Source organism: Heterocephalus glaber, unplaced genomic scaffold (assembly GCF_053883595.1).
Source record: "Heterocephalus glaber isolate CG9 unplaced genomic scaffold, H.glaber_assembly_v1.0 deba00001509, whole genome shotgun sequence".
Lineage (NCBI taxonomy): Eukaryota > Metazoa > Chordata > Mammalia > Rodentia > Bathyergidae > Heterocephalus > Heterocephalus glaber.
In genome coordinates, this window is record NW_028258325.1 from 54,857,783 (window position 1) to 54,873,016 (window position 15,234).

The window sequence follows — 15,234 nt, forward strand, 5'->3', positions numbered from 1 at the left end:
TGATATGATGTGAAATGTAAAGAGAAAGAGGGAGGGTGTGTGTTCCATAGTGCCTTTCCAGTGATAGTGCAAGTCTTCCACCTGTGCCTCCAGGGTTAGCACAGATGCAAGGTAACAGAAAGCTCCAGGCAGCTGCTGGTCAGTAAGAAATCTGCTTTACAGATGGTGCATAAAGTTTTCATTTTTTGTCCTAAGAACTGTTGTACAACCCTGTCACAAATAAACTTCTAATTAGATTTTGCCTCAGAAATGCTCACATCCTATACTCTCTCGGTCTCTATTTGTAAACATTATTTAAATGCAAAGATTCATGAAAATGTCAGTGGAAAACAGATGCTGATCACTTTGTAAATATTTCGCATAAGAAATTCAAACATTTTTATCAGAACTCACTGAAGTCATTATACAAAGCTTGTGAATCTAAAGTCTTGGGGGAGGGCAAGCATGACAATTGGATTTAATTGTATTCAAAGGGTTTTTTATTTTCTGAAAAAATAGAAAATTTCATATTTTACACTACAAAAACATGTATACAAACCAAAAGCACATAGAACTTCAAATGGGAAAAAATACAGAAACGCTAATCCTTTTTCGGCTCTGAGACAGGGACTATGGTCATGACGTCTGCCAAAGAGTAAGGTACACCTCCTAGCTGCTCCTGAACTGCCTGAGACCAAGAGTCTGACAGACACAGGAACAAGAACTGAGTCTAACTTTATTCTCAGAGGATTATAGAGGTAATTTACATACCAATAAATAATTAATTGTAAAATGACAGCAGTCTAAAGATTCACAAATATGTTGACCACTCAAATTTCCATCAGTATAGCCCACATCCTGATTAAACATAACATATTTTTGCCATCTTCAATTTCCCCATTAACATTTAGAAGAAAAAACTTTAGATTCTGATTATTATAGACAAAACTTTTTAAAAAATTAATTGATGTTTTCTTCTAAGTAATAATTATGTGGCCAATCTGAATAAGAACATTCAACCATTTCTATATGAGAAGAGTTTTTACATAAATGAAAAAGAAATGAAAAGAAAATTCTGATTTTTTGATACATTACTATATAATTAACATCATAATAGAGAAAAATATTCAGTGTAACCAGCTGTGCTAGAGTTGAAAAATGATGACTTATTCTAGTTATTAAATTTCAAATAAAGCTAGAATTTTAATTCTATTTATTCATTATCATCATCGTCATTACCATCATATTGTACCTACTTTTTAATTTACTTTAATTTTAAACATCTGGCAGGACATAACAAAGACAATTTACTATCACATTTAGCTTTCTTCCTATGTTTAGAAAGAACAAAATGAGAAAAAGATATTGTTCTACCACACAATATTCTACTCCTAGTAAATTTTTAATATCTTACCCAAAGAGTGTTTGCCATTCAATGCACCATTACAGGGAAAAGACCCTTCCAAAGGTAAATTATCTGTGCTTGTGCTCTGAGAGCCCACTTCAAATGGGAGAAAAAAATGGTGTGGAAAACCATTCACTTTCACATAAAAATCAAATATCAGACATGCAAACATATAAGTACTCAAGTGATACTAAAATTCCATTTTAAACTTGAAAGGTGAACAGTGTCCTCATCTCTGCACACTGGTTAAAACTCTTCCAAACAGAGCTCAGGATGTTCTTCATCATTAATGTGATAATGCTAGCCATGCTTAAGTCTAGATAAAATATTGATATAGTTTTGTGGTATTGGGGATTGAACCCAGGGCCATGTGCACTCTAGGCAAGCACTCTAGTAGTGAGCTACCACCCCTATCCCATGATATCGATGTTACAATGAACCTAAAACTTTAGAAAACTGACTTGGTGAACAAAATACAAGAAATGAAAGATCATGCACATTAAATTTTTTAAAAATGGGAAAAGCAAAATCTGTACATTTTTACATACAGTGAATACATTTCAAAAAAAGCAACAGTTTAAATGACATAGTGCACAGAAGCAAATGGTAAGATTAGACACAAAGAATTATTAAATTAGCAACTGAGTGACTTCAACAGTCACCAGTGAGTTGAAAACAATTCCTTGCTTGTACTTGTTTTTCAAGGTCCAACACTGAGACTCATGCCAAAAAAATATTGCAACTGATAATTACAAAAAAATTTACAAATTATTTGACACATCTATAGTATGTGCTAAAATTATCAAATCTATGCTTGAATTTTGGTAGTCTGGCAGATGACTACACGAGCCAATAGGATAAATTCACACAATAGTGTGATTCAACACAATCTTTGCCCTGGGCTACATAGAGTCTAGGTGTATTGCAGGAGAGCTCTTCGCTGCTGCCATTCTCACACTTGCATTTAGAACAGTCCTTTCCAAACGGTCACACATCTAGTGGTGAACAAATATTTTAGAAAGGTTGTTTTTGAAGTGGGGTCAAAATATATTTTATTTGAAAATTTTTTTCTTTTCTAAAATTATGAGGACTATTTAGAAATGCTCAAATTGAGATATAGATGAAAGATATGTGGTTATTTAACTTCCATTTTGAATTACTATATTTTCCCAAGAAAACACTAGAATTACAAGGGTGTAAATAAATTTAATCCACATTTATATTCTTTTGAGAAAAAGTTGGAATACAATTTTAAAAGTACTCTTGTTATATCCACACAGCTGTGGCTAGTCAAAAAGCTCTAAAATGTGATAGTTTTCCTTTTAAGTCATTGTCTATTCTTATTTTGAAGTTTCTCCATTGTTACTATATCATTTTTTCAAATATTTTTTATAAAGTTGAATAAAGTGCAACATAATATCCAGTTGTTTTACACAAGAGGAATTAGTTTCAATAATTTTCTGTTTATTGAAATGAACAAATGCATCTTTAATAATGATGATGTCTATTTACTTGTGATTTTTATCCACATGATATTGAAAGACTTCTTTTACCTTTCTGTGGAAATTTTCCTAAACTAATAGAGCACAATGGAAGCATAGTTTGTGTTGGCTCATGGTACTTTACAGAAATGGAAGTTTATAACAGAGTTTGAAAAGTGTTCAGAGCTTGTTTTTTTTTTTTTTTAATTTTCATTGTAGTTTTTTCTTGTTCTTCAGCAAAGAGCTACTTCACTGTTTACATAATGAGTGGGCAGAATAGAAATAAATTATTCCCCCAAATTTACTCTTACATGTGCTAACATTTCTATAAACCAGTGCTTAGGGAAAGAGTACCATTCATAACATATGGACATTGTCTATGGATTTCATAACCCAAGCTGTTCTGATATACCACTGAAAATCAGGAGTAGTGGATATCTTATTTAAGTGCTGTGCTCCTGGAGTATCACACTCCAGTCCATAATCTTACAAAGTGTAATGGTACAAAACATTTGTTCATCTCACTAAGAAGCTCAGTTTTTTGCAGCCTCAAATAAACTGTATAATTTTTTATCACAAATATCAGTTTTCACAGTGTAGTATACGGAACATACAGAGGACATATCTTCCATTCCTTAATAAGTCCAATTACATAATACTTTGGAAAATCAGTATAGAGATATCTCAAAGAACTAGGACTGGAAGTCCCATTTGACCCAGCTATTCCCCTGCTGGGTATCTTCTCCAAAGAATTAAAAGAATCATACCATAGTGATATATGTGCACCCATGTTCATAGCAGCACAGTTTGTAATAGCTAAAACTTAGAAACAGACCAAATGCCCATCAACTGGAGACTAGATAAAGAAAATGTGTTTTTTTATATAAAATGGAGTGCTACTCAGCCATAAAAAATTAGAAATTAGAGACATTTATCGCTAAATGGATGCACATTGAGGCCATAATCTTAAGTGAAATAAATAGGACACACATGTGTAAATACCGAATGGTTGCTCTAGTGAGAGAAACTGAAAGTGTAAACAAGGACTAAAAGGTTTAATGGATAATGCGAAATAGGAAGAAAAGGAGCAAAGGGGAAGGGGAAATGGGAGGGGTGGGGGAAAGGAAAGAAGGGAATGGAATTAATATGAGAAAATGGAAAAATGGAAACAAAGTCTTTGTAAATAAGGAGGGATGGAGGGGTTGAAGGGAAGGTAGGGGAAGGGGGAAAAATAAGAACCAAGAGAGATTATGTAAAGGTGCAAATTTCCAGTGATAAATGTCATTATATTGTATACCTAAAATGTACTTATAAAATAAAATTTTAAAATAAAGTAATAATACTTTGGACTGACCCATGAAAATAAATTCAATGCCACATAATTGAACACAAAATGAAAGACCCATCAACAAGTCATTCTTGTCAAGTCTTGAAACAGAAGATTCTAAAGGAAAAAATGTGTATATTTTTCGTCTTTCCATTTCTACCAGATTATAAAAGAAATATCTATCAGTGTCTCTATCTATTTTTCATCATTCCATTTATACCTTAGTATCAAAATTTCTAGAGATGAGCCAGAATGGAAATCATTCCAAAGATTAACACTTAAGCGTGATGCTGAGAGCTATGTGCCTGGATTTAGCAACATTAACAGAAGCCAGCATGGCTAAATCCTCTTACATCCCACTGGAAAAGCGCCCTTTCGTGTCAACTCTGCTTGACAAGATATTCTGTGGCACTCAGAAAGGTGAAATTTCTTACAAGGCTACAAGATTAATGGCTAGAAGAACTGCATTTTCACAGATATTATAAAGTGTTTTAAAAAGCCAAAGGGGATATAATCTTACAGACATTTCCTGTTAGTGAATAAAGAGATTAGTAGCTTTTGGATACATGAGAGAAAAAGAGATACCAGCTTGTGTTAAAGTTTGTTTTTTTTGCTTTCTTATATCTCATTCACATTACACTCTGGAACACTGTTCTTTTCTGTTACTAAAATTAAAATACTACTAAAAAGGCAAGCAGAATGATAACACGCATGTGCAAGCACACACAACTCCAAATTCTGTCAGTTTCTGGGTATATTGCAAATTATACGGTATATACAGATTTATTACTTAATTATCTCTAGAAGAGCAACTAAAAGTAAATTTTATAACACAGAAAAATAAATAAATATACACCCTGTATTGTACTTTTTCTTGCTCAAGCAACATGTTTATAAACTAGTTTCTATAAGTTAATACCATGTAATATTATTTTAAAGTTACAAAAGAAGAACTGTATTAAGAAAGAATCTAATCATATTGCTCTTCGATACACTTATGCAGACATTTAAGACTTGAAGTAAATTTGCATAAACTGCAGCTTTTCTTAGCCCACACATGGCTATGAAACCTATCCTTTCAAGTAGATCCCTGGGAGTTTCAAAAGGGGCTGCCTTCAATTCAGTCTTTAAAGGTGCTATATATTTATATATGTCATGTACAAAATTTTTTAGAAGTAGTGGGAAAGATTTTGTTGCTATTGTGACATAAGATAATGTTTACCCTCATGTTCTTCTTATACAGGCTATTGTTGCTTCATAAAAAATGAAAACACTAAGAGGAAGATTCAGAGATTTTAGTAAAACACTGATTACAAATTATGGGGCTGAGGCAAATGCTCGGCTAAGGTTTAGAAATCACGGTTTTCCCTTTTTCTCCCCTTTTGTTAAAATAAATCTCGGGGCTGTTTACAAAGTGCAGAATCATTCACTTGAAGATGTGACAGTGGAAGAAATCACAACGGCACCATCCCGTTTACCAGCTGCACCTTCATTTCTTGAAGGCTGTTCATGATCTTCTTCTGGTGACCGACAAGAGTCACTCCAAGATGTTTCAAATCCCTGCATGAAGAAAGCACACATTGGGTGTATGTATTGATTTAGTTTGTAGCACACTTCAATAATTCACGCTGGCAAACCTTTTGCAGAAACTAGCAAGTGAGTACAGTCCCAATTTAGACATTCAGAGTCCAATTTTCAAAGGTAGACTAAAATTGTACCTTGAAAAAAATCAATGTACAATGTACAATGTTAAAAATTATATTTTTAACAGGAAATGACAGTACATATTCATCCCTGTTGAACATCATTATTTAAATAGCACAGAGTGGTGGAAAAACAAATTTGCTCATCATACCAATAATTATTGAACTTAAAGGGTACAATTTCATTGAACAGTTTTGAAAATGTGGACCTACAATGTGTGTAAGATTTGGTTTTTTGCTAAAACATTAAAATATAACTGAAAAATTCACAGTTAAGCAGTTGAAAAGCAGACACTTTAAATGCTTTTTTCTATACAATCATTATATACATAAATATTTCTAGGGAATAATCAATTACTACATTGCTCTTATAATAATAGTTTGGTTAGTTTTTACTTTGGACCCAAAGTATGGGAGCTTTTTTTCCTTTCAGATAACATCTAGGCTCTATTGGCATGTTGAGCAGTCTGAAGATTACACACTATCAAACAGTCCTCAGATATTTTTTGTGCATTTTACAAAACAAGTGTTAATCAAAAGAAAACTACAAATGTTTAGATTTCTAAACCAACACAACATACTATTGAACTCAAGACAGAGTAAGTGCCCATAGATTTTAAGTGTTATTTTATAAGATATTTATGAATGCTATTAACCTAAAGTGTGCACATGAAAATATAATAATTCTTGCAGATTTGAAAAATAAAATGCATCAAATATAGAAAAAATGAGAAGTAACAATTTAAAATTCTAAATGACAAAGATGTTTGCCATATAAGATTTCCGTACTTTGCTGACCATATTAGGCTAAAAAGGGAACATTTTTGCACTTACTAAGTGCTTTAATTTCAGATTTCCTTAGATTGCAACAGAGTTGAAGACAATATCTTAATTATTTTAGATAAAATTGAACAAGGTAACTCAAAGGTATCTCTGAATTATTAGAGAATAAAAATTAAAGGACACCTAGTCTCCCTCTGAATTAGTATGAAAAATAATACCTAAAAAAGAACATTTTTGCACTGAGTGCTTTAATTTCAGATTTTCTTAAAATTCAACAAAATTGGAGACAATGATATCTAATTGAATAGTTTTAGATAACTCATAAAATCTCTAAATTATTAGAGAATAAAAATTAAAGGATGCAGAGTCTCTGACAAATATTAAAATTGCATATTAAAATAATTTTTGTTTCTTTTTGTGTTACTGATTTCTTATGAGAATTTTGGGGAATAAGACAAAAAAGTGTTATTGATATGGTTAGAATGTGAATATTGACCTTAGAAATTATTATATTTACAAGACACCAGAGTACAATATAAAAATAATGATGGATATAACATGGAAGAGACTCTATCAGCAAAACTTAATAATCAGGAAAAGTCACTTGGAAGCAAAACCAATTTTAGTACAATAATGAAAATGACTACAAGAAGGTGATTACAGACTAAACTAGAAATAAAAGAGACTTGAATTGAACCTTGTTCTTTTTCAACTGAATCTGGATTTCTCAGTTTTGCCTCCGTTAACATTGCAGGCTGGATAATCCTGTGCCGTTGGAGACACTGTCTTGGGCAGTGGGGGACCTAATCAGGTTCGGAGCTCCACCCACTCGGGCCCGGCAGCCCACCCCGCACTGGCCCTCCCTGTGATGAGACAAAATGTCTTCAAACATTGCCAGATGTTCTGAGGAACAAAATCTCCCCTGGTTGAGAATAATATGATTAAACCTAAGTACAGTTGGTGAGAGTTAATAGACATGTACTTTGCATTTGGTAAGAAAATATTTAACTCATACATATTATGTATTATATGTATGAAATTTTTTTTATGGATTAAGAAACATAGGTTTGGGAAATTTGTATCACTGTATCACTTGGGTAGATAACACAGCCAGTATGTAGCAGTGATAGGGCTAAAATCAGTCCACACTCTTACTTTCTTATTATTTTCAAATATTATTTTGAGCACAGCATGTCAAACTAAATGCAACAATTTATTCATCTGTAAAATGAGAGCTCTATAAATGTAACATCAAATACTTGAAATTCAAACAAAGAAGTATCTAATGAAGGGAACTATACACATATTTGCTATGATAATGCCATATATCTTTTCTGACAGTTTCCATTATAGGATGATTAATATTATTTTTCCATATATTTCATGAGTCATGAAGAGCTGTGTATATATGGTATCAAACAGTACACCAAAGCTGGGATAGAAGGGACTTAACTTTTAAGCTTTTAAGTTGTTTAATCTGAAAACAGTCTCTACTACAGAATTCAACCAGGAGGAGAAGTGATATTTGAAAACATACAGTTTACCATAAGTGTTGTAAACTTATAAGTGACAGTCATGAATTAAAGTTGGGAAGTACAGATTGAATCTGTGTATATACATGGAAGTACATAAGTTGCATCATTCAAAATTACTATACTGATTATTAGGAATAATATTTTGAGAATAACCATTACATTTTATTCTTAATGACCAAAAACCCCCCAAAATTTATAGGTTTTCCAACTTAAACAGCATGGATTTTTCATGTACAATAGCAAAACTTTAATTTGAAGGAGTATGCATGTCTTTGTATTCCCTATGGCATGTCTTGGTTGTTTGGTCCAAAAACTATCAAATCACTAGTTTTATTTAATTTGTATCTAGGATCTTAACCTGTTATATTAAAAATAAATGTAATTTCTTTCTCTTGATATGATTTGACCACAACAATTGACATTTTTCAATATTATCAATGTATCATGCTAAGGAATGAATGTTTGAGAACTTATATTTAGTTAATATAAATGGATACAGTGTGTGTGTTTATAGGAAGGTAAATGCTTCGGTACTTCAGAACACTCCATACAAATAGATTTTAAGTTAAATTTGTCTAACTCTTCTACTATACTGTACATAACATTTTATTTCAAGGTCAATTTATTATCCAGCGTGTCACTCAAATCCATATAGACAATCAGGCCACTAAAATTATCTTCTCCATCTCTTTCTCTTCCACTTTGTCCCAATCTGCTTTGTCTATGAGAAAAATTGAATTATAAAATTATAGCATTGCATTTTACAAATTACAATACTGCATGTCTTCAATGGAATACTGTGGTTTTATTTTACATCTTATGTATTATTTTTCAGAGCCACCAAATTAATGCACAGAGGTTTAGAAAATATAGTGCTTACAATGGATTCAAGTATATATACATTTATGAAAATTTCATGAAATTTTCATGAAAATGTGCAGAGAAATAAGATAACTAATGCAAGTTTATTTTTTCTCAATAGCATAACATTCTTTTAAAACTCCATTTAATATTTTTCTGATACCACATATGAAAGTTAAAATGATATTAGAAAGGGGCTGGGGATTTAGCTCAGTGGTTCCAGCACCTGCCTTGCAAGCTCAAGGTTCCGAGTTTGATCCCCAATACAAAAAAAAAATGCAAAGGTTAAATATCTTATCTCAATATTGATAAATACATTGAACTATTTTATGTAGTTTTGCCTCACATTTTTGCTTTTCCTACAGTTCTCACTTTACTATATAATGTGTATGACAAATGATCAGATTAGAAGTAAGAATGTGGGAAAACAGAAAAAGAAAATATTTTATATTGAAATTTCTGACTTTACACAGTAAATTTTGAAGAAATACTTGAAAATGGTGCATTCTATACTATTTTCTCACTTCAGTTTACTGTTTGTAAAATTTTATTGGCACGGAGATCAACAAACAAAAATATCTACATGTGTCTCCTTTACAAATATTATACTAATTTCATCGTGACCACATGTCATCTTAAGCAATATCTGAGGCCAATTCTAATGATAACAAACTGTACCTAAGTTTAGGCTTATAAATCTAAGCATAATGAAAAGAATATTCTTATGTAAAAACAGTTTGTATTTTGTTGACAATAGTCTTTGAAAAGCTGCATATCATAATGAAAAGTCATTGTTGAGATTACATTCCAGCATTATTTCAAACACTATTTAATGATATTAGACAATGAAAAAAACATTGTCTTAGCATTTTATGATGCTAAACTGGTAAAACAAAAATATAAAGATTAATAAGAGGTATCTAGCTGATGTTGGAGCCAGTAGTTGATTATGCAGGATAAAATTCATCCAGTTGTGGATGACTTATTCCCTGGATTATTATTCTTCCTTCAGCTTTACACACTGTTTAGCCATTCTACTGGAATTTAGTCCATCAATACTGGCTGGATATTACATTCCTACACTGGAGTGGTTTTGTTTTTCTTATGTTATAATTTTATCTGCATTTGTGTATTTGTTTCAGAGAATCCAATAATCATTTACATAGCTATTCTACACGGTAAATATATGTACAGCCAGCAAGAGGAGATTTAACCATGGCTTGTTGATAGTTTTAAATAGATAAAACCTCCTGAGTGTGGACTTGAAGGTTTCACTTAATTATGTAGAAAATAGAATTCTCTTGTGTATGCTTTAATATACTTTAAATTATGCATAATTGCTTTCTAAATAAGTTAATAAATCTAGTTGAGTGTCTATACAAATTTGGCTTTAGATTTGGAAAACATTCATTGTAGTTTAAGATTCCATTCTATTAAATGAGAATAAGAGGAACCTCTTCAGCTTGTACCCAATTGGTATAATATTTAAAATCACTGAATTTTGCTCATTTTCTGAGCTACCTAAATTTGACAGTACTGGTCTGACAAGATGTCTGAAAAGCAGCTGTGATTCTTTTCTTAATTGAAATCTTTCCATTCAATTTGCAATGTGCTTTAAGTCAAGCTCATGAAAATTCACTGCCCTTATACTTGAGAGTACAGTTGTTGTCATTACTGACACAATATTTTATTCAAATATGAATGCTACACATAGAATAGCAAGGCTTTGGCACGGAGATGAACAGACAAAAATATCTACATGTGAAAGCTATTTTCAGTCAACATTCTTGAATTCCAGGACTTCTAAATTCTTCACTTGTCCATATTTACACATGCCAGCATGTCCTGGAAAATAATTCATACAAAAACTTCTATGAACAAAGTTTTTAACCAAATGAGGTGGCACAGATAGACTGTATTTTTTAGTTTTCTTCTAAACCTACTATGAAAGCAAATTTGACGTTACAAATTACAATAAAAAGTCTTTTATATATGTCACTTTGAGCATTTTATGAGTTGATTCTAGCATTTTTAATCATTTAAAAGAGCTATGTATGTATTCTTCCATCCTCAGGTTTTATAAGCCCATAACAATAATTCTGAGAATAATATTTTATTATTTACTATATAATAAATATTACATGAGCTTCATAAAATTAATATTTAGATATTGGTTGAAGACTATGTGAAGTTGTTATCAGGGTGTGTTGAAATATTTTTCTTGCTTTTTGCGGAAAATGCTATTGTCCTTTCCAATTACAGTAGTTCTTAGCAATGACTGGCTATTTTTTCTTTTTGTAGAAGGTAAAAAATGACAAATGATTTTGTCTTAATTCTGGAAAAAACAAATTACTGATTACCTCTCATTTTGTGAGTTAACATAATATCTCGATAAATACATTCTTACCAATTAGGAAAACTGTGACCAAAAACACAGTAACCAGAGAACATGTATTGAATGGTGCTGAACTTTCCATGAAATTTACTTCATTAGAGTTACAATTTGCTGGCCCAATTCCTAGGAAGGAACAGCATCATCATTCTGGGTCCAGGGGTGTGAAGCTTTTGTCAGTATTAGAAGGCCAACATCCTCTGAAAAGGAAGATGTTCTAAGTTGCTTAGTTTCATACTACTTGTTGGTCAGAGTTAATGAAATAAAAGACAGAATCTTGGCAGGAAGCAATATGGCAGAGGCAGCAAGCTAGAGAAGAACCATTAGAAGAAGACAGAGAGGAGGTTAGGATTTGAGAAGAAAACACCACAATGAAGAGAGTCTGGGACTACAGGAACATACAGCAAGGTAGACAGAAAGGAATTAAATGGAATAACAAGTGGAACAATAACATAAAAATATTTGATATATTTGTAGTATTTTGGGACCCCAAAGAAAAAAAGTAAAACATGAGTAGTTAAGGCAAAACCATTCTTTATGATTATAACTTATCTGGAAAGTAAAAAACAAAAATGTAGATCTAACTATACATGCATGTATGCTACCTTAATAAAAAAAGAGACATTGTTTAATGCAAATAATTTTATTATATATTTACAAGTAATCTGACATTGGGTAGAAGAAATACCTACAGTATCATTTTAATATAAAATGACAAATGACTTTAATAAATTAAAATGACCATTTTTACTGAAAAATTAAATAGCAATCATGTAAAAATAGCTTGAAATTATCAGTAAATTTTTCAGTATACTATTTTAAATATACCACACATGAGTTCCTTTGACTGTCCGAGGAAATAATGGGCAAAAGGGATCAGGTAGATATGATTTGGTAAGGAAGTAAGAATGACATTGGATACATTTAAAAAGCAGGTAGAGTGCCTGTGATATTAGTTCTGTTTAGTTCTTAGTATAAAGGAAGAGAAAGCAGAGACTGTGACATTAATTAGGATAAATGATGGTACCCTGTTACCTTTTGTGGAGATTAGCTGTGAATTCAGTGAATCAAAGAATGTCAGAATAGTAGAGATGGGAAGAAAATTGTCCAATGTTCATATTATGAAGTAAAGAAATAATGACCATGGGTTAGTGATTTAGATATTCTAACATTTTCAACTCTTTAAAACAATATTTTAACCTTTGAATTTGTGGGTAATTTGAAGTATGTTATCATTATATCCACAGGTTAAAGCATTATTAATATTAATGTCACCTAGATGGAACCACTATAAGGACAATTAGTTTTCACAAATAACAATTAGGCTCAAATAATCATACATACAGAGTATATAATAAAATACAAACAACTTACAACCTTAAATAATTTAATACTTAATTCTAGTGATTGTATTTAATTAGATTTAATAAATTTTATTTTAAACGTGCACACAGGAAAGGGCACAATTGGTTCCACTGAGTTTGTACCAAATAATACATCAGAGGCAGAATGTGATATATCCTTGGTCTGCACCACTCAGATATTAAATGACATTTCTGCCATATAGGCTTTGTTTATGCTCCTTACTTAGGTATTTATCATAGAGAGCTGAAATTTAGGACTATATTTTGTTGTTATGTAGGCCTACCCACACCAATTGTGCTTACAGTTTGTTCTGTTTTGTATTTACATTCAACATAGGACAAGTATAGAAATCTGTCAAGAAAACATCTTTTCCACAACACAAATTACCAGTACTTTGCCAAGGAGCTCTTATTCCAATTATTCAAATGCTATGTGTTTGAAGCAAGGAAGCAAAGACACTGGCCACAAGAAGCATTAACCATGCAGTTGTTAACAGTACAGGCTAAAGAAGACTTGGCTTCTCAGAAAGCTGCTGCTTGAGGACAAAGGTCAACTGATTTCCCTTGATCTCATCCAGATTGGGTTCTGAGCATTTTTTTTTTTTTAGCCCCGGCAATTGTGCAAAGATTATCAGAAAAATTACTCACTCCAAGGTCACCTGAGCCACAGCGTCCATTGAACTGTATCCATTTTCCATGAAAATCTCTGTATAGCGGCCCATCTTGATTGCTTCTAGCCATTCACCTACTGATCTATAGGCTCCAGACCCTAGGGATCCATGTTCTGCCAACAAATTGGATACTCTAAAATGCATAAGACACAAACATTACAAGGCTTTTCTAACACAGTTTACTGTAATGTCAACTCACATGTAAGGGATCTGGGTGACTATGTATTTATAAGGGAATATATATATATATATATATATATATATTAACATGGAACGAAATAATTCAAAATGTGGGAGAACATAAAATCAGCAGACCAAGTTACTTTTAATGCGTCATGAAGGAAGACTTATAACAGTCTAATCAGTAAATTTCTATGAAACAAAACAATAGCTTAAATTTCATGTAGTATGAATGCATGAACTCAGGAATTATATGGCAACAGAATAATAGTGTATGATATGGTAATGTTGGATACATCATTATATGTTGGTCTAAGCCTACAGTATATACAACACCTAGTGAATCCTAAAGTAAACAATTAACCTTTAGTTACAATGATGTGCCAATGTAGGTTCATCAGTCTTCCACTCTGTTGGTGGATGTTGATTATGAGATGAAGGAAGGCTCTGAATGTGTAGAGGCAGGAGGTAGATGGAAGATCTCTGTATCTTTTGCTCAATTTCACTGTGCACATAAAGTTGCTCTAAAATTAGTGTGTACTAAAATTTTTCATATAGTCATTTAGATATATTTACTTTCTAGTACTGTTTTTCTTCACAAAAATATAAAAAATGCTACCAAATATAGACATGCAGAATAATTTGTGTGAAGCCAATTATTTTTAGAATTTCCTAGAGGAACCTGTACTTATTTAAGTTCATTTCTCAGAAACTGCAGGAGCTACTTAATGCTTCATTTTTCTCCTCTTATATAAGGATGGTTACTAATTCACCTGAAGCAAGAAGTAGAACCTAGAAAATAAACTATAATTCCAAAAGCATACAAAATCTGAATAGAATCAACTAAAACGTGGTATGATTTTTACTCTACTAAATTCATACTCTGACCAATAATAATAAACATAATGACATGATGATGATGATTTCTAGAATTGTATCCTAAGATATAATTATCCTCCAGAAAATGGTAAAAAAAAAAAATATGTACCTGAGCATCAAAATTAATTTACATGCCTGTGAATAGGAGACCAACTACTGTAAGATACATGACATAATTATCTTTCTTTGAACTTGTGCTCTCTGGACTTTTTCACATTTCCATTTATAGTTCAGGCAACCTGTGTTTCTAGAAAACTAATTCTATAAAAATTTTTCAATGATATCTATTTTGCCAAAACCTGTGGACATATTTCAATCTACAAGATGACTGACCTCTCAGAAACATACCTTTCACCTCCCTCTTGAAATCCTATCCCATACCAACATGTTTTGAGTTACTATTTCCCCTATTTTTAGTTCCTGTGATATTGTGTGTTCCAGGATTCTCCACAATCTCCATTGCCTTTTGCTCCTTTTGCTGACTTGACAATTTACAGGAAGCCAGGTCTTAGCTCTACATCTTCTCTCTCAAACTATAACTCCATTCTATGCTGGGATATTTTACTCACTTTTATAGTTTCAAGTAGCAACTGTTTTTCTTATTTTTTATCTCCAAACTAGGTTACGTATACAGCCACTGGTCTAATTTGATCCTCCATATTTCTGACAGGAAT

At 32.0% G+C, this 15,234-nt stretch overlaps 1 protein-coding gene across 10 annotated transcripts in view; it reads right to left on the bottom strand.

Annotated features, from left to right (window-relative positions):
* Nucleotides 1-697: 697 nt before the first annotated feature.
* Nucleotides 698-15,234, bottom strand: part of Epha5 (EPH receptor A5) — a 360,726-nt gene continuing 346,189 nt past the window's right edge. For 9 of the 10 annotated variants that reach the window (XM_087187714.1, XM_087187718.1, XM_021262295.2 and 6 more), the window contains 2 exons: nt 13,479-13,634; nt 698-5,752 (listed from right to left, as the gene is read on the bottom strand). In XM_087187714.1, coding sequence (XP_087043840.1) covers nt 5,647-5,752; nt 13,479-13,634 — 262 coding nt within the window. In that variant the 3' untranslated portion in view covers nt 698-5,646. Of the gene's footprint in view, nt 5,753-8,998; nt 10,920-13,478; nt 13,635-15,234 lie in introns of those variants that run through there. The other variant, XM_021262291.2, reaches the window with a different exon arrangement.